Here is a 20579-nt window from a genome sequence, read left to right on the forward strand (position 1 = left end):
TACAGTGGTCCCGAGCCGTTAGCTCCAGCCCTAATTGCCCAAAGATCTCATTGCCGAAGCAAGTGCCTGAGAGGAGCAGGTGGAGCTGTGAGTTCGCTGCCAATCTGCAACCATTGCAGAGCCTCCCGAGGGTCTTATGGGAATAAATACAGTCTGATGCTTCTTCAACAGCCATCAGAAGCACAGCTGCTAAATTGAGGATTAGCAAAGAAATTGTGTGATCTCTCATAAGAGTCTAGATCCTTCCAGAAGTTCCAAACATTTCTTTGTATCAGCTTTGACTTATCAAGGGTTAAAGGGGTTTGAAACAGATCTTTTTCTTTCAGTTTGCTTCACACTTTGAGCTTAAGCTGCTACTATCTGATAAAGCGTGAGTAGCTAACATTAATGTGCAGGCTAACAGACTGAAGCTTCACTTGAGTTATGTGGAGACTGACAAATATGGAGCCTGCTGGACATGTTTGAACCTCGAAGACTTGTAAAACTCGTCATCAATTAAATGTATAATGTTAATCTGGGAAACAACAAAGGTCCAGAGATTGCAGCCACCGATCATTCAACCAATTTTAAGCTGCTAACTAGTTAGTTGTGCGAAAATGGAATGTTTAGAATATTAATTAGATAATTAGAGTAAATCAAATTATAAAGAGGAAAGAACATTTCACTGTATTTGATGGTACCAGCATCCAGAGAGCATATTAACTACACAACACAAATAATTTGAATTTTAACTCACAGCAACACTGGACTCAATTTTACAGGCAGCAGTTGTCACATTACGGCTGTGTGGCCTAACTGAATTAACTTTAAACATTAACAAAGAGTAAATTATGATTAATTGTGTTTGAAATACAAATATCAGTTGAATTAATTCGTAATAATAAGTAATTGTTTCTGATTAATATGACTTTCCAGATTAAGTATCAGCCAAATGAAATTGATCAAATATTCCGGAAAAGACTAAAATTAGTTGAATATATTCCTCATGAACACGAAAAGCTACAGATTTAAAAAATACTGGGTGTAAAACATGCATTTCATGTGGTTCTACAACACAATAATTGTGTCTTTAAAAAATCAACACAAACTTAAGTCAAATTTAGCATTTTGAGGTTGTTTTTTTTAGTCTACGTCATTGGAGAGCTGGAGAGTATTTTAAGAATTTCATGGCTCACGTGTCAGACAATCATTTCTGTAGCTGACAGTTCCACAAGTTTTATTTTCAGTAGAGACAAAAGAAGATTGAAATAATCTAATAAATCATCTGTGCAGTACATCAAAACACAGATTACAGCCTAGTCTATGTTCCATTTTTCATTAATTACTGCAAATTGTTGCTTTGCTTCCTGGTTTAATAACCACCTCGAACAAAGGTGGCGTCAGACTTGGTTTTCATTCAACACGGTAAGAGACACGCGACAAAAGCTTTCAGCTCAGTAACAAGGTAGGGTAGTAACAAGCCGAGCAGCCAGGAGTGAAACGAGCCTGGAGGGGTGATGCTGCAGAAGATCTCAGACTTCTATTTTAGGACGTACAACGTGCAGTAGGTGCTGTGGTAGCCTAGTAATGAGGGTGCAGAGGGAGCTCATGTCTGCTGTACATGTGGCCATGGAACATGTAAGGAAGAGTAAAGCTCATTTGTGATTCAGTGAACCAGAAACGGCTCGGCCACACAGCCCAGCAACAAACACCGTGCTCTGAACCCTGCAGCATTCAACTGTAATCAGGTTTTGAGCTTAACGTGCGCATGTTTTTGCATATGACATTACAATTCGATACAAGAACAAATGGTGAAGCCTGGATGTGATATTTAAGTGTTTTGCAGGGCAACAGCTCCATCTCATGACCAAGTCAGAGTTTTGTCCACCTGTTCTGACCTGTACAAACCTGTGTCTTACTTACACAGAGGCACTAAGTCTCCCACGACTATAAGGGTGAAAGTTAACAGTCATGAGAAAAAACAAGTGCACGCCCTTTCAATGCTGGGAGATGTATTTATCAGGACTGAATAAAAAATGATGCGGTCCTTAAGAGGTCTTAAAAAAAGGTAAATACAGATGAAGAGCAACATGTGACGTATCACACTGTGTTGTTATTTATTTAACCACCTCAGCCAAAATGCAGAAGCAGTGTGTGAAAATGATGTCCACCCTACAGCCAAAGACATCAGCAATGATGTTACAGAGAGGAAGGTTAATCAAGTGGAAAACATTCAGGACAGCTGTCAATCTTCCCAGGAGTGGACGTCCCAGCAAGGTCAACCCAAGGTCAGAAACCCAAGAGCTACATCTCAGACTCTACAGGCCTCAGTTAGCATGTTAAAGTTTAAAGTTCATGACAGCACAGTTAGAAAAAGACTGAACAAGTATGGCCTGTTTGGAAGGGCTGCAGGAGAAAGCCTCTTCTCTCTAAAAAGAACATGGCAGCACAGCTTAGGTTTGCAAAGCTGCATCTGAACAAACCACAAGACTTCTGGAACAATGTCCTTTGGACAGACCAGACCAAAGTGGAGATGTTTGCTCATAATGCACAGCAGCACGTTTGGAGGAAACCAAACACAGCATATCAGCACAAACACCTCACACCAGCTGTCAAGCACGGTGGTGGAGGGCTGATGATCTGGACTGGTTCTGCAGCCACAGGACCTGGGCACCTTGCAGTCATTGAGTCCACCATGAACTCCTCTGGATACCAAAGTGTTTAGAGTCAGATGTGAGGCCATCTGTCCGACAGCTAAAGCTGGGCTGAAACTGGCTCATCAACAGGACAAAGATCCCAAACACAGCAGCAGATCTACAACAGAATGTGTGAAGAAGAAAAGAATCAAGGTGTTGCAATGGTCCAGTCAAAGTCCAGACCTGATACCAGACTGAGATGCTGTGGTGGGACCTTCAGAGAGCTGTGCAGAAACCAATGCTGCAAACCTCAATGAGCTGAAGCAACGCTGGAAGGAAGAGTGGGCCAAGATTCCTCCTCAACCATGAGAGAGACTGATAATGTCCCACAGGAAACCATTACTTCAGCTCACTGCTGCTGAAGCTGCTGCTACAATTCAAATTCAATTCAAAAATACTTTATTTATCCCAGAGGGAAATTAAATGTTGATGTAACTCAATTAAATTAGTTATTATAGATGCTGATGGCTGTGGGCAGGAAAGATTTCCTGTAGCGGTCCGTTTTGCATCCAAACTGAAGAAGCCTTTGACTGAAGAGACTCTGTTTTCCGATAACAGTCTCATGGAGAGGATGTTCAGGGTTGTCCATAATTCTCTTGGTTTTATGCAAAATCCTTCTTTGCATTATTGTCTCCAGAGGTTCCACAATCGTCCCCAGAACAGAACCAGCCTTCCTTATCAGGTTGTTGAGTCTTTTTAGGTCCCTGGTTCTGATGCTGCTGCCCCAACAGATGACGCAAGAGGAAATGACGCTCTCAACAACAGACTTGTAGAAGATCTGCAACATCTTGCTGCAAACCTTGAAGGACCTTGGCTTCCTCAAGAAGTACAGTCTGCTCTGTCCTTTCTTGTAGATGGCTTCACTGTTGTGTCTCCAGTCCAGTCTGTTGTCCACATGAACACCAAGGTATTTATATTCCTCAACCACCTCCACTTCTTCTCCCATGATGGAAACAGGGTTTGATCTGACCCTGTTTCTCCTGAAATCTACAATCATCTCCTTTGTTTTGTTAGCATTCAAGATGAGATGATTCTTCCCACACCATGCCACAAAGCGGTCCACCAGCTCTCTGTACTCAGCTTCTTGTCCATCTCTGATACACCCGACAACTGCAGAGTCATCTGAATATTTCTGTAGATGACAGGAGTCTGACTTGTACTGGAAGTCTGAAGTGTACAGAGTGAAAAGGAATGGTGAGAGTACAGTCCCCTGTGGTGCTCCTGTGCTGCTGATCACCTGGTTAGACACACAATTCTTCAGTCTGACAAACTGTGGTCTGTTTGTCAGGTAGTCATTAATCCAGGTGATTGTTGAGGCCTCCACCTGAGTCTTCTGGAGTTTCAGACGAAGCAGATCAGGCTGGATTGTGTTAAATGCACTGGAGAAATCAAAGAACATGATCCTCACAGTGCTGCCTGCTTTGTCCAGATGACAGTGGGTTTGTTGAAGCAGGTGTATGATAGCGTCTTCAACTCCAACTCCATGGCGATAAGCAAACTGCAGGGGGTCCTGATATGTGCTGGTTTGCTTACACAGGTGGGTCAACAGGAGTCTCTCCAGGACCTTCATGATGTGGGATGTCAGGGCAACAGGTCTGTAGTCATTGATGTCTGAAGGATGAGTTTTCTTTGGTACCGGAACCAGACAGGATGTCTTCCACAACAGTGGTACCTTCTCTTGGGTCAAGCTGAGGTTGAAAAGGTGTTGCAAGCTGCTGGATCAGGGGTTCACTTAGTTTTTCACACACTGATTCTGTGTTCTGTCTCAGTTTTTGTTTAACAGTGACAGTGTAATTTTTCAGTGCATCGTTGTATTTATCTAAATCCAGGATCTATTAAGGAGCAGGTGATTTAAAATGTAAAATCCTAATATTTTACACAAGTTTAAATAAGTCCCTCAGTCTGCCAAAAACTGTTCTCTGGTGCCTGACTGGATTATTTTGTGAAAATTGATGGCTTGGATAATCATCCTGCTCACAGCTTTGTTTAATCTGGAAAATCAGCATTTCTACCAGTAAGTCCATTTTTTAGGCGACGTGGTGGCCTCTGTCACTGTGCCTGCTTCACATTGCCTTCACACAGAGACTTCCCCTCCCATTTCTGTGCGTTCCACCTGCCGAAACATTCTCTCCTTTTTTATCCCATCCCTCTCCACCTTCCCCGTTAACTCCTTTCCATGCCTATGCTGCCTCTGCTTTCCTCCTCTGATCCCCCAGTCTTTTTGATACATTTTTAATGGCGTAATGATTATATGCTATTCCATCTGCAGGCATCCCTACTGTAGCGAGAAAATCAATGGCTTTCCTTTTCTAATGATGTGAGGAAACATCTTCCTTCATCTTTCTGGGTGAAAAAGGACCTTCAGGGGCATCTGAACATTTAGATCATATCGTCAACAGGGGGCCCTTTTTCTCCCTTACATGTTAATCTGCCCTCCACATTGAAGACAAATACACAGTAATTCTTGCATCCAGCTCCAGCTGATGTTTACCACAGCTATGAAAGCATGCAATCTCTCAGGTCAGACAGCAACTACTCTAGGTGGCATCTGCCCGAAGGTAAAAGGCCAATAGTGATGTTCCTGAAACACATTTGTCTGCCTTTCAGGTCGAAAATGGGTTTGGACAAAGAGCCGGGCTTAATTCACCTGGAAACCAGCATCTCTGAAGGACGTGAGTAATTGAATTCTGAGTTCAGCTCTCTATTTTCTGGTGTCTTTGTACTGTATTGTCAGCACTGTGCTAAAATAGAGAGGAATCAGTTAGTGTTTGGACAATGCTGCTGGAGGGTAACGCAAAGGCACGGTGGGACTGGCCGAGTCTGGGGACACACAATGACAATGGAGGGAAAAGTAATGCATATATTAGACTGCTTTTAAATGCCGGTGATTTAGCTCAGTGTTGCACTTGTGGGTGGACAGCATCCCCCTTAATGGCTGTGAACATTGGAATAATGCAGGCTGATATGCTGTGCAAGCCTAAACTGTCTTGTGTTGGAGATTAATCCTTTGAAGCACTTTAAACACCTTAAATGTTTCAGTTTAAAGAGGAACTCGTGTGAGGATATGCATTTTAATTGTTTTATGCAACCTTTGTACTGTCACTTTGATCGGTAGGAAATCTCCTTTGTAGCACTTTTTCTGCTTAACCCACACTAAGCGAAGATATCTAAGTCTCAGCTGGTTTGATTTCAATTCAATTCAATTCATTTTTATTTGTATAGCGCCAAATACAACGAATGTCATCTCAAGGCACTTAGATAATAAAGTCCAATTCAAGCCAATTGGAATTCAATTAATTGTAATCATAATTATTCATAAAATAATCCAATTCGTTCATATAGAGCCAATTCAAAAACAATTTCCTTGCTAAGGAAACCAACAAATTGCACTGAAACTTTTTTTTTTCGGTCCAATCTCCCATCCTGACTGGCCTGAGGCGACTGTGGAGAGAAACGATTTCAACCATTCTTCTGTATTCTTGATTGTTAACTCATGAGACTTCAAGGATGTGCTCAGATTTTTAGTCTGGTTGTCCAATCTGGACCAAAGCACACACATATTCCTACTTCTCTTTGTCATTTACTCTGTTTTTATATCAAAGCAACAAGGGATGCACCGATCCGCTTTTTTCACCTCCGATGCGGTTTAGTATTGGCCGATACGGATCCGATACAGAAAAACAGCACGGAATTATGGTAACAAACGGTAAGTTTCATTGTGTGGAAAAGACTGGGATCATTCTTTTGTGCAAGGCAACATAAGACTTGACTTAAACATTTCTTTCCTATTTTAAAACAAATAAACAGATATAAATATACTGAATTACTTGTTTATTTAATAATTGTGCAGCAGTAAAACATTCTTAAGCATAAAAATATAACAAGTGTAACTGGTTCAGTCAGTGCAAGTCAAACAAAATATTAAAAAATAAGGGAGCTGAAATTGAGAAAAGAACAATAGCTTCACTAGCTTGGTAGACTTTCAAAATAAATATAAATCAGCTCTTTATATAGTTTAGTGCAAATGGGAATTAAACATCCATTACAAAAGCATCTGAACAAAACAATAGCTTCTCCAGCTTGGTAAAAACGAACAAAAGAAAAAAAGATTTCACCACTAGAGGGCGCAGAAAGCCCTTTAATGAATTCTGGACAGGACAAGGGGAAAAATAAATAAATAAACTTTAAATAAAGAAAATCGGCCGACATGGATCGGCCCATTATCACTGATACCGATATCCGATCGAAATATTGGATCGGTGCATCCCTAAAAGCAACAGATAGATAGAATAAATAGATTTAGTGAGGACTGTCACTGTTTTACTGTTTATTTTTTGCATTTTCATTCATGCCATGTGGATGCTGTACTACTAAACAACAACTTAGAGGCAGGTTTCCATGTTAAGATTTCTAACTATGGATTGGGACTTTACTGCTGTATGTTTGGACAGTTGGACAAATATTCATATGACAGGTTTTCTTCTGACGTTTGACTGGTAAGGAGAAACAAACAGTTGCTCCAATGAACCGAAGAATCTACAGTAAACTTGTTTGTTTGGATTTCTATGGCCTGTGCTGGGTGAGACTATAACAGCTTGGGTCACTGTTTGGTGGGCACCAACGTTTGGATCATACTTGTTTGAATTAGCTTTAACAACAGAGCAATTTTACCAGAGTTCATGTTAAAGGAATAGTTTGCCTCTTTTGACATGAAGCTGTAGCAATATCATTTATGAACATTGACTTACCCCTACTGCGTCCTGTGAGCCGAGTTCCAGCCTCGTTTTGGTGTTGATGAAGGTAGTCCGGCTAGTTGGCTGGGGCAACAAAAATAAAGCGTTTTGCTTCTCAAAACAATATGCGTTCAAAAGAGTAATACATTTGCATCACAAAATCTTTCTCCAGGAAAAAGTCAGACCTCACAATCACTTGGCGCTATTTTCTCTCCCTTCGTATCACTGTTTCACGGTGTTTACTGCTCGGAAAATTAACGTAACCATGTCTGACTACGACACAGATGATGAAGACATCCCTTTTACCACAGAGCCAAAGGGATATCTTTATGAACCCGGATATACAGATGCCAAACTTCACCCGATGGAGTTAGAACGGGCTTGAGAGAGAGGAGGGACAGGGAAGTGGTCCCAGCTGAAGTTGGAGCCACAGCTGCAGCTGTGAGAGACAGGGTGACCGATAAATGGTGGTGCACTGGTTCGAAGTGTCAAGTAATGGCAGGTTTTTGTTATTACAGCCCGGAAAATCACAAGTCCGAACCATTTTTATATATTTTGTAGTGTAACAATATACTTATCACAAGCTAACTCTCTCGCGTCACAGCGGTCGTCATCCGAGCAGTAAACACCGTGAAACAGGTCATGGAAAGGTGCGCGGCTGTCGGCAGGCGGCAGCAGGCAGGGAGAGAAAATAGTGCCAAGCGATTGTGAGGTCTGACTTTTTCCTGGACAACGATTTTGTGATGCAAATGTATTACTCTTTTGAACGCATATTGTTTTGAGAAGCAAAACGCTTTATTTTTTTAAGCCCCAGCCAACTAGCCGGACTACCTTCATCAACACCAAAACGAGGCCGGAACTCGGCTCACAGGACGCAGCAGGGGGTAAGTCAATGTTCATAAATGATATTGCTAGTATGGGATGTCATACAGCTTCATGTCAAAAGAGGCGAACTATCCCTTTAAGTGTGAGTTTGGCAGAACACTAACTCCTTGCTTTAATTACTGTTTTTCCCCTTCACAAAGTTTTGTAATTGTGACCTTTTTTGGGGATTGACACAATAGAGAAAAGCCAATCTTACTGCAGGTGTCAGTTGTATCAGGTGTTATAGTGACACAGCCAGACCTTCACTATTGATCATGCTCATATGAAAGAGGTGGACACATATTTGGCAGAGGCCAACATGTGGGGACAGGCTCTCCCCCAGCGCCTTGATTGAAAGCAAAGAAAGCAATTGGACTTTCTGGTCATCTGTTTTCCCCCTCACCCAGCTCTTCCCTTAGTGGGAGCACTTTACTGACACAAGTAATGTGCGAGGCCTAAAGAGACCGCTTGGCTCTGGGTGAAGGCTGCCTTTCTTCATTGGGTAATGCCACTGCTCAAGCAATGGCCTGACATGCATGTGTGTGTGTTTTTTTTGTGTGAGCAGAGGGGCTGTATGTCACCTGCAAACTGCAGAACTGCACAGATGCCAACAAGGGCAAACCATTCCCCGGCTACATTGACCCCAATTCTCTGGTGGTGCAAGATGAGTATGTGTTTGTCCAGGTAAGTAATTTTCCTGTTTGCTCAGTGAAACATATTAGACCATGTAGCACTGTGCGGGTTTCTGGGAAATATTTCAAGGGCATCCTCAGAGGCGTCTTATTAGAACCTGTTATGTGTTTCTGTGGGGCGGACATTTTTTTTCATTCCTGTGAAATGTTTCCACCTCGAGGTGTCTACTGGAGGAAGACCCATCTACTATGTTTCTGCAAAAAGAGATGTCTTTACCCCGATGAAGCTGCCCAAGTACACCCTGCCCAAGGTACCAAACACACCGCCTGATTAAAAGTCAAATAAAATCACAGTACTCTTGAGATCTTGATGATTAAAAAGCAATTGGATGATCCGTCGACTGTGTTGGAGGTGGAAAATGTTGGCTCTGGTCGGCAGTGCTGCAGTTCATGGAAGTTTTTGGTTGTTAAAGTCAGATAACAGTATTATTCTGGCTTGTTTGATATGACTCAAGCTCCAAATCATTTCTGGCTCTGTGTGATACCATCTATGTTATTTATGGGCAAATCAAGGCCAAAAGTAGTTCACTCAGTGTTTCCTAAATTGTTATTCTGTACTGATCCGAGTGCGCACGACCTCGCTTATCACGATCCACTGACAATTAAACATGTTTTATTCAATCAAGCCCTGGGCCCCCTGGCTGCCTAGAGCTGGATGCAAAGGTGTTATTGGCGCAGTCAGAGGTAGATGAAGCAAGCAACCAAACAGCGTGGCCTCAGCTGAATAATCTCTGCCCAATAGGCCTTACTTACCATCAGTGATTGCTGTTTCCTCTTTGTTAAAAATACACATGATGGAGCGGTTCTGATGATCATGATTAAGCTCAGCAGGAGTGCGAGAACAAGGTGTATCATCTTAAAGACTTTATGTATATTATTGGAACATAGGAAATTACTTTTTTGATTAAAGAGCAAATTAGAGCCAATTACACAAATATATTGCCAAAAAAATTGCTTCCACCGTGACAGAACTATAAAGTGTTGTCATAACAACATCCTTTTCATGGTCCTGTCAGATTCTGACACATAACCTTGAATTTGGAATACCTTTAGCTTCAGCTAAAGTCAAATACTCACACAGAGCCAGAACATAATGGAGGATAAGATAGAAGTGACCCGATTGGTCCCTGTGATCTCATGCATCTACCAGGAGCTGCATGTGATCAGCACAGATGAGAACCGTGTGGTCGCAGCCGTGCAGGAGTGGAACCAGAATGAAACCTACAACCTGTATGTGTCTGACACTTCGGGGGTCTTCTACACTTTGGCTCTGGAGAACGTGGTCAGCAGCATGGGCCTCGAGGGAAACGTCATGGTCGACCTCTATGAGGTAAATGTGGTGACAACAGAACAATGTGGTATGTGTCTCAGGTTGTGCAGAAAGTGGACAGTGGAGGGTGAAATAAGCTACAACCCCAAATCATAAAAAGTTAGGATGGTAAAGACAATGCTCTGATTCTTATTATTACTTTCATTCTTTTATATTAGAGACAGTATGAATTTTTTTACATTTTGTCTCATCAACTTAATTTTATTTGTTAACAAACATCCATATTTGCATTTTAGGTCTGCATAACATTGCAGAATTAGTTAAGACAGGGCAATTAAGGCCTAGTAATGACATAAACACAAAGAATAATGATGTGATTTCAACACCGGTAACCACAAGAGTCTTTGAGGAGCAAAGATTTTCAGAGGATCTCCAGTTTGTCCACAGATGTGGGAGAAAATAATTAAAGTGTTGAAAAACAATGATCCTCAGAGAAAGATTGGAAGGGATCTGCATATTTCTCCCTCTGCAGAGCAAAATATTATTAAAGCATTCAAGGAATCTGGAGGAGTGTGTAAAGGACGAGGGAGCAAGCCTAAGCTGGACCCCCGTGATCTCTGATCCCTCAGACGGCGCTGCATCAAGAACCATCATTCATCAACAGCTGATAGAAGCACATGGACAAGGGATTACTGTGGGAAACCTTTGTGAAGCACTACGATCCAGAGTTCCATTCACAGACTTTACTGTGCAGAGAAGAAGCCTGATGTTAACCTGGTCCAGAGGCGGCGTCCACTTCTCTGGGCTCGGAGGCGTCTGGGATGGAGCGTCACACGGTGGAAACGTGTGCTGTGGTCAGAGCGATCAGTGTTCCAGATCTTTGTTGGAAGAAATGGAGCAAAGAGCAAAAGGAGCATCCAGACTGCTGTCAGCAACCAGTCCCTGCAGCCAGGCTCTGGGATGGTATGGGGTTGGATCAGGGCCCGAATGAGCAAAGCTCATTTCCACTTCTGTGATGGCAGCATTAATGCAGAAAAGCTCACTGAGATTTTACAGCAACATATGCTGCCTTCAAGAACACATCTTTCCCAGGGACGTCCGTGCATTGTTCAAGCAGACCATGTAAAAGCACATTCCGCACACGTTCCAAAGGCATGGCTGAGGAAGAGGAGGGTACGGGTGCTGGACTGGCCTGCCTGCAGTCCTGACCTGTCCCCAAACTCTGAAACAACCACCACCCCGTGCTGCTGCACACCTGAAGACGTGTTTGCAGGAAGAATGGGACAAAATAACAGCTGGAACTCTTCATCACTTGGTGTCCTCAGTGTCAGAACGTCTCTAAGTGTTGGGAGAAGCAAACGTTACAAAGTGGGAGAAGATTCTCTGTCCCAAATATTTTTTGTAGCATGTTCCAATCTGTAAAGATTCATTTATATTGAAAAATTAAACTTAACTGACGAGACAAAACATTAAATATCATCATTTCATGCTGTCTGTAATTAAGTAAAAGTGATTGTAAATTTACCAAGCAGTGCGTTTTCCACACTGTCCTAACTTTCTCCTTCTCGGTGTTGCAGTCTTTCACTTTGGGATTGAACCTTGCTCCTGTAGGTCTACCGCCTACACAGTATGTTGTTTGAATATGATGCAGCTGCAAAGTGCTGACATCAACAAAGCAAAAGGAGACTCTGCCAGGGATATAGATTTTTGTGAGGCTTACATTATCTTTTTCTTTGATTAATAACTACGGATGCTACTTCACTACACTGACCTAATCCAAAATATATTGTATTCAGGGCTGATGTTGAGGCTTGTGTTTTGGTGCGATTCATAAAAAACACGAGCACCAAGCTTAACGTGAAACTTAATCTCTCAGCCTCATAATTAAGCTGGCGATCATGCAGCTCGTGTCTTTCTGAAGCTGCAGCGATGGAATCAAATCTGCCGTCCTGATTGGGGTCGCCACCCAAGACGTAGGATATGCTAAATCTCTGCTTCAAGGGACACTGAAGTATCTGTCAGCTGCTAAAGTAGAGTTTCACTGCCTGATGCAACTGTCGCCAACTCAATTCAGTGTCCCTGTGCCACCATGTGGGCCTCCAGCAAGGAGTCAGATTCATTTAAGGCACACATTGATTACTCACAAGTCTCCAGACAGTCGATCATTTTCCACTCAGCGTCTGTGGCTGTGTTTGGTGTTGTTGGGAATACAGAACAGGCCTGTTTGTGCGGTTGCATCGCCCCGAGGCATGTGATTCGCTTTGCAGCGCGCCGCATTTACTCGCTGCAAATTAACTCGTGAATATGAACACACGAAGGGTCTTTGGATGTACGAAGTCTGACTTTATTCCACTTAGAGCCGTGAACTGTTCTCTGTGTGATTTCTCAGGTAGCGGGAATAAAAGGGGTGTTCCTCGGCAACAAAAAGACGGATAACCAAGTGAAGACATACATCACTTACAACAGAGGCAGAGACTGGAGGTTACTTCAGGCCCCGAGCAAAGACCTGAGGGGCAGCAGCATTCACTGTGTGCTGGTAAGTGTCTGCGTGTCTGAGAGGAAGGCGTGCTTCAAACTGCATGCGTTTGTCCGTGCGTGCGCCTCCATCAAAGAGAGGCCCTGACAGGAGTTGACTGATCCCAGCAGCGACGAGAGGCCTTCCTCAGAAAGAGCACCGCCCGTCAAAGCCGAGCGCTCCGAGGCTGCTGAGCTGTAAGGTCAGCTGTTGAGATTCAGTCCGATAAGCTGACCTCTCATTTAAGAAACTCCGAGAGAAAGAGGTGTCAGACAGGAAAGCACATGCCTCTTCATCTGTCTTTCTTCCTGAAAGCCTGTGAAAGTTGGAGCCTCTCATAGTTAACTTGAGCTTTTACTCTGTAGCTCAGGTTCAACTCTTTGCATGAATAATCCGACGGCGCATATGTTTATGAGTGGAGAGTGCCGTCTCACATCAGTATCTCCTCCTGACACCAGCACGAGTCCAGAAATAATCACCCATATTTTGATAAACCAATTAGAGACTCTGTGGCGTTCTTCACCTTCTTCCCATATTATACAGTCATTTGTCAGGAAATGTCAGAGTTTTAATAAACCTCCAAACAGCCCGTCACAACATGGCCTGCACCACTGGCATTTTGCTGCGTCCTAATGAGAATTGTGTCGGTAAAGGTTAACCCAATCAAAATTAATGGTGAGCCCAGCCAATGGGGGAACGGTGTTTGTGATAAAACTTACGAGTTGGGCAGGTTTGCAGATCCAAGTGGATGCAAAAGCCGTTTTGTTCACAGGCTTCTGTTTTGGTGATTCTGAAAGTTTGGTAATTGAGTTTTTGATTCTTTGCTCTGCAGCCGTACTGTTCATTACATCTCCATCTTCACGTGTCTGCAAATCCCTACACATCTGGAAACATAGCCAGCCGGGACTCAGCGCCGGGGATCATCGTGGCATCAGGTGGGTGTGATGGAATCTGCTTCCAGGGACGCACTGTCTCTCTTTTCTCTTTATTACTCTGTTAAAACCCTTTGTGATACTTCTGTTTTAAGTAGTTAAATCTTTGTTGTATTACAGAAAGGTTTAAACTTCCCACATGTGCTCTCAGCTGTTTTTATTCTCTTTGAAGGTAGTGGATTAAAACAGACGGGATTTTTGATTAAAAAGGCTTTGCAGTCGTCCCAGAAAGCAAATCAGCCATTTAAAGAATGTGACATGAATGCATGATATTAACATCAGCACATAATTAGGTCCAGTTATAACGTAATGTGGCTCCTATTTTGGAAAGCTTTGTTTTTACTCAAGATCACAAAGACTACAAAAATCCCTCAGAGACAAAAGCTGGAAGACATCCATCTGTTTCTGTTAAACTTCTTTGGAATCCACTGTTTTTCATCGTTGCTCTTTGCTTATTTTACCTGGCAGCTTTAGTTACTGGTCACTTTTCAAGGTGAGATTCTGACATAGGAAATAAATGGAGCTTTTGTGCAGTTTTTAGTTGATAATCCTCATTAACTAATGTTTAATCCCTCTAAATGTACCAAAGTGTCACAGAGTTAGCTACTTCTTTCATTACTTTTGTTTGGACACAGCAAACGTTGTGATGGACTATTCATAATCACTTCCTTATTCATTGTTGTTCACGTCACCATTGGCTGAGAGGGTCGATGTTGTTGGTACCCAACATTTATCTCTGTCATTTCTCCTTTTTTAATGTGCCGAATAAACTGTCCCGACTTCAAAGCTGAACCGCAGCAACACAATTGGTCCAAAAACATGTCAGTCAATATTACATAATTGCACAGAATTGATTCTGAACCAGGAAGCAGTTTTTTTAAAAACCTAAATTGACTAATTAGAAAACCAGACCAGTGAAATTAAAATCCACTTGTCCGTGAAGCAGAAGAAACTCGAATCATTTCTCCTTTCGACCCGTGGGAGCTGCTGTTTCCACAGCCTCCTGTCAGGGTTTACACAAACAGCAGATACTGACAAATGCAGGGATTCTTCCTAACGAAGAACTGCTTCATCTGTTTAAACGGACGAGCAGCCGCCGGTCTGATCCCCGTGTTTTCCATCCGGCTGCATCTCGCCACTTTTAGATAGGAATCTGACAACGTGTGTGTTGCTTCATCTCTGTGCAGGGGAACATGACAACAACAGAAACCCTCAGCACCAAAGACAACACAATCCAATGATTGAGCCCTCAGAGCAACATTGTTCCTGAGAGCAAAGTCTCATTGACTCAGTGTGAGAAAAAGAAAGAAAAGGAGGAATATGGCATCAGCAGCCTTCCAGGTGGATTCACACCTCAGTGATATTTACTCCCACATGAACCTGCACCGTCAATAACTCATCAGCACACACCTCAGGTGTCTGGAGAAGGCAGAGCGTAGGCCTACTCTGTCAGGACCTTTGTGAAACACTGAATTAAACAGCTTTCAGTGATTTGAGGGTAGACCAATCGACATTTGGTTTGATCTGACATTATTCCAGCTACAGAATGTCCAAAGCGAAAGAAGGAAAATCGGTATAAAACAGCCTCTTCTTTTACAGTGATTATCGCAGCTTCAGTGCGAACATCTGATGAAACAACAGGTAAAGACCGGCTGACTGTTCAGATCTGAAGCCTGCTTTGACTAGGAAAGGGTTTAAAAACCCAACTTTAAACCTACTTGGTGTTGGTTTCCTTGCACCTGTAGCCCCTTTCACACTGAGACCCGCTACCATCACATGTCCAAATTGCCACTTCGTCCCGCGTCGAGCAATGTGAAAGCTTGGCGTATTAGGTGATCCGTGCCGCCTGAAGCCGAGTTCAGGGGGCGTTGCCTAGTGGCAGAGCGTCACACGAAACACATAAAATGCTGGGCGTGTACAATGACGTAGGCACAAGCCATGCGTCGGAGGTAGGGTTAAATACACCTGTCTGCATCAAATTTTTAAAACCAACGATGGCGGGAAACCTTGAGGACTTGTTTTTGCAAGTGTATATGCAGTTCATGGAGATGTTATTTTACGGGGTGTGGATGGTCACAACGTGGGATGCCGCCGAAGAACATATGCGGAGAATACAAGAGCACTATAATGTCCAAGTTGAGGAAATCCATCGACAATTTGAAGTAGAAGAACGCGGACAGCCAGCCCTTCCAGCAGAGGTCCATCTTTCACCGTCCCCGACATGTGGCGGTAAATAACGTCCTCTGTTCGGGGGCTGAGGAGCTCGCGGACCTCCTTGTCTCCCCAGTTGGCCATCTTCAAAAATGTCTCGAACTTGATGTAAAACAGAGTGAAACTTGTCCTCACCTGTCGCTGTTGTTCTGAATCAGCTGTCCATTCTGTCTTTAAAACTCCTCACGTCACGCCACGCCCACGTCCATCCCGCGTCAATTGCTTTCACATCAAACTCGGCTCGGCAGAAAGACTAGGGTCTGACGCGGGTCGAATGGCGAGTCGAGTTGACACCCCAGCCCGGATCGTCAGTGTGAACGCAACAGCGGACACGCTAAATTCACGGATTGAACGCGGGTTCTTCCTCAGTGTGAAAGGGGCTTTTGAAAGATGTGAAAATTTGCTCATTACTTGTATTTTCTGGTTTCCCAAGGAGGGTTCATGCGAGAGGACAATCATGCCTGTGAAAAACTGCCACCTGGCACCAATTACAAGCAGATTGAAAGCAATTACAACCCTTTGCACTGCGATTGGAAACCTTGTCTTAATGTGGTCCGGACTGCTAAAAGATTAATACAGTAATCAGGATTTATTGGTTAATTTAGGAGTACGGGCAAATGTCACGCTGCACAGTGGCTCTGTTGGAGCTCTGTAATTACAGCCTGAGTCTGCAGCTGCAGGCTGGAACCTCCTGCCGTACCACCACCGCCGCTGTGAATCCTCGGTATAAAAGATTACATTTATATTGATGGAAGCAGATGCCATTTCCTGTGTTTCATGAAGCCCCCCCTCCTCAAAAGCTTACATTAGTTTTTATTCTGTGTGTTCTGTGAATCTGCAAACAGGCTCCATCGGCTCAGAGCTGACCAATGGCAACGTCAGTGTGTTCATCACCTCCGATGCGGGAAACACATGGAGACAGGTGAGGGCTCTTTTTATCACTTGTGCTGTTGCAGTCGTGCTGAAATGTGATTCTAATCACTTTAGTTGTGACATGCAGAATTATGAACTACGATGAGAAGATAAAAAGTGGGAGGCTGCATCTCAACTTCAAGCCTCTGGAAGACATCTCCCCGTGGCATCTGCTGAGTGACATCTGAGAAATGGTGTCACAGGGAAATATGCTGTCAACCCTTTGGGGTGATGGACTTTCAAGCTGGCTGTCTTTCTTTCAGCTGTCCGGTCCTGACATGAGTGAACAACACTCACTGTCAGACAGCATGTTTCCTGTCATGAAATGTAAAGAATAATTCCAGATTATTTCAACATGGGTGTGGCTACTGCAGCTTTTTGGCATGGGAACAGGGGGACCAGGGGGCTCCTCCTGGAGCCCAAACAGGTGTCCAGTGGAAAAACTGGAAGCTTAGAGGAGCAGGGATGAGAACAATAGCCGCATTCGGACAGAGCAGTTCTAAGAACGCCTTTCTAAGAACGCCTTTCTAAGAACGCCTTTCTAAGAACGGTCCTCCTCGAATTTCGTTCTAATAACTGCCCTTCCCCAGGGGAACTGTTTCAGTTTGCATTCGCACATGAGTCGGGACTGATGCGACGCAGCCGTCTGCGACAGCGACGTGTTACTTTCGCGCCACATTCAACAACAAAACAAAACAAAACAAAACCCTGTAAAAGTAAGGAAAGAAGAAAAAAACACCACCAAGAAGCTAATATGGAGAGCGGGGAGGCCACCGTGTTCATGGTCTGCATGATGGTGATATTAATCATGGACGATCACATCGGGCGTCTAACATCGAGGCTGGAAGAGCTCACAGAGAGAGTCAGGAGACGAAGAATCGAGCGCAGGCCATACTTCTTCGTTTCATGAAGGAAGGAGAGCAGAGCGCCGCAGACAAAGGAGACGACATGTGAGTTTAACTTATTAAACACGCGCAGGTTGTGTCCGTGTCGTATGAGGAAACATTTCAGCCGTGACAACATGACAAGGGGCGGAGCTACCGACCACCAAACACCTCCGTCAGATGTGTTCCTATACAACCCAGAACACACCTCGGAGAAGGAGCTGAAAGGGTTATAGGAACTGAGGGCAATGGTCCCGAGTTCCTGTATGTCCGAATGCGGGAAAAAACGGCCCCGTTCCTGAAAAGGTTCTAGGAACTGCCAAAGGTTCCTACAGTGCGAATGCGGCTATAGAAACGCAGACTTTAGTTCCGATAAATGCAGCCAACCATCGACCTAAAATGGATTTCACATGTCTTCTTCATGGTCCTTAAAGTAGCTGTAGGTATAAGGCTTCTAATGCTGACTTTTCTGTCTCTAAAAAGTCAGCGTTGTATGATTAAACAGGTGATGAGTTCAGCCTGTCAGTATCATCAGGTGGATGCTGAGAGTGGGCTCAGAACTGTCCAGACTGGGCTGAGCTGTCCTCAGAACTCTGCATGTCCCCACTAAGGCCAAAGGAACACAAGCACAACCAGAAAGCTTTTAAAACATGTGGTTAGCAAAGAAATCTGGAAAAGATAACAAAATTAGCAGGGTCTTCTCCATCCCTGTTCACTTCAAAGCCAACAACACAGAGAAACGGGTTCATTCCAAGGATAAAACCCCCGAACACAAACTGAGCAGAGCTGAATGTGCAGCCCAGTGCAGCAGGGGGTGTTAATGCTGTAATATATGAGAAACTATCCAACCACACAAGGGCATGACACAGCGCAGGAGAGCCAGTTTCTCAGGTCAAGACACAATGGTTACCTGGAGTACGTCTCAAAGGGAAGGGAGACTCCTCTGAGGAGAGTAATATCTACATTCTGGACAGGGGAGACAGATTGTTGAAGATTGGAGTAAAAGAAGTCATCTATGTCAAAGAGGAAAAGCCGACCTTAAACAGAGGAGATGGCCTCCTCGGATGGTCTCACAATCATTCACACATTCATACCTGAAAGACCCCAAAACTAACAGCGACTGCAGAGAGCTGCAGCGAAGGCCTGGAAAAGGATTTGTGATGGAGTACAAAAAACAGAATAAGCATTTAACATGTGGCCCGCTTACATTTCAACAGCTGAAACAGAGGGTCCTGCATGTTAAAAAAGAGGGTCTTTGACCAGAGTGGGTGTGAATACCCTCAAAATAAAGCTGAGAGACGACACGTGAAGCCCGATTTTCTGTAAGAAGAATATGTTTTCATAAACCAGAAGATTAAGTCTCTCAGCTGGAATTCCTGAGCGTCTCCTGCAGAGCTGAAGGAGCTGATGACAGGAAAGCGTGGGTATCTCTGCTCAGACTGCAGGTCCCGTTCTGTATAAATGTGAAAAGAATAGATGGATGGTAGAAGGGCGAATCCCTAAATTACAAGAGGGAAAAAAAGATGCCCGACATGCCAACCCTGCTGTGTTTTATGAAATCTGTACATGTAGAAACAGCACCAGGTGACATCATCGATCAGCTTGCATCCCGTTACATGGTGATATGATGATGCAGTACCGAGACGTGTCTTTCTGCAGTGACTTGAAAGGTTCAGGGTGGGTGTGTTCACAGGTAGCGCTCTTTTTTTTCCCCCGCAGATCTTTGAGGAGGAGTACGCGGTGCTTTATCTCGACCAAGGAGGAGCGTTGGTTGCAATAAGACACACTCCGCTTCCCATCCGACACCTGTGGTGAGTCATTACGACAGAGACGCCATTCGTCACAGCATGACTAACTCTCACAAAGGAAGCTCCGAGTTTTAAGTCAGTCAAACAAAAGCAAATTAGTTTGCCTTCGAACTGGGGAGTGATATGATCGTGGTGAAAGAACCCACCAGCCGGGGAAAGTGGCTGCTTTGACAATTGTCATTCAATTTCTCCTCTCCTTGTTTGAACCCATAATGAGTCCAGCTCTCACTGATTCGTGTTCACTGAGCAAAATCCCTCAGCCCTGTGCAGAATATGAAGTAAGGCTGTTAAACAGCTCTCAGGGTCATTAGCTTGTGCACACAGTCGGGGCATTAGCCAGACTCCCTCGTGCAGCGTCTGTTTGTGTTGTCAGGTTGAGCTTTGACGAAGGACGCCAGTGGAACAAGTACAGCTTCACCAACACACCTCTGTTTGTGGACGGCGTGCTGGGAGAGCCTGGGGAGGAGACTCTCATCATGACGTGAGTAACAAAGAGTCGGCATGCAAATGTATCCACAGAAATCTGAAGAGCAACAAACTGCTGGTGTGTTTGGGGGCTTGCAAATCGTCAGTGTGCTCCTTAACCCGAGCCTTTGCTTTCTGCATGCACATCCCAGCCCGCTGCATTCAGCATTCCTCACTGACTGTTTTCTTCTTCATGAATAAAAAAGGCTTCTCTCAAGGTCTGGCCGACATCAAAACTTGCTGTCTGCAGATTATGATCACAGGAGATCAATGCTTTGGCAGCCAGCGACAGCGTGACTGTCCATTTGAAGAGCATGAAGGGAAATGATCAAAACAAAAAAGAAAAGCCTGGGAAAACACACGAGAAACTTTGCTTTTAAAAGTTTTATCTGCATTAGAAATTTGGGAAAAGCAGTAAGCATGATTCGGTGTGCCCTCGGAAACCAGAGTTATGAAGATTCCTTTTGCATTTATTATTAGAATGGCCCTGAGATGGAGTACATTCATATGACACAGCAGTGCTGCCTTATTGCGGCAGAGATTTGGGCCTTTGGGGCGCGCTACCAAAGAGCCATCGTATCAATGTTTGATGACACCTGCCAGAAATGACAGAGTGAC

At 43.9% G+C, this 20579-nt stretch overlaps 1 protein-coding gene across 5 annotated transcripts in view; it reads left to right on the forward strand.

The window, feature by feature from the left end:
• sorcs1 (sortilin-related VPS10 domain containing receptor 1) overlaps window positions 1–20579 on the forward strand; it is a 194822-nt gene that overhangs the window by 144300 nt on the left and 29943 nt on the right. For all 5 annotated transcript variants that reach the window (XM_075463338.1, XM_075463339.1, XM_075463340.1 and 2 more), the window contains exons 6-14: window positions 5283–5347; window positions 8838–8956; window positions 9126–9215; window positions 10115–10294; window positions 12624–12770; window positions 13582–13684; window positions 16738–16814; window positions 19408–19499; window positions 19870–19977. In XM_075463338.1, coding sequence (XP_075319453.1) covers window positions 5283–5347; window positions 8838–8956; window positions 9126–9215; window positions 10115–10294; window positions 12624–12770; window positions 13582–13684; window positions 16738–16814; window positions 19408–19499; window positions 19870–19977 — 981 coding nt within the window. The remainder of the gene's footprint in view (window positions 1–5282; window positions 5348–8837; window positions 8957–9125; window positions 9216–10114; window positions 10295–12623; window positions 12771–13581; window positions 13685–16737; window positions 16815–19407; window positions 19500–19869; window positions 19978–20579) is intronic.

This window comes from Odontesthes bonariensis, chromosome 4 (genome assembly GCF_027942865.1).
Source record: "Odontesthes bonariensis isolate fOdoBon6 chromosome 4, fOdoBon6.hap1, whole genome shotgun sequence".
Taxonomy (NCBI): domain Eukaryota; kingdom Metazoa; phylum Chordata; class Actinopteri; order Atheriniformes; family Atherinopsidae; genus Odontesthes; species Odontesthes bonariensis.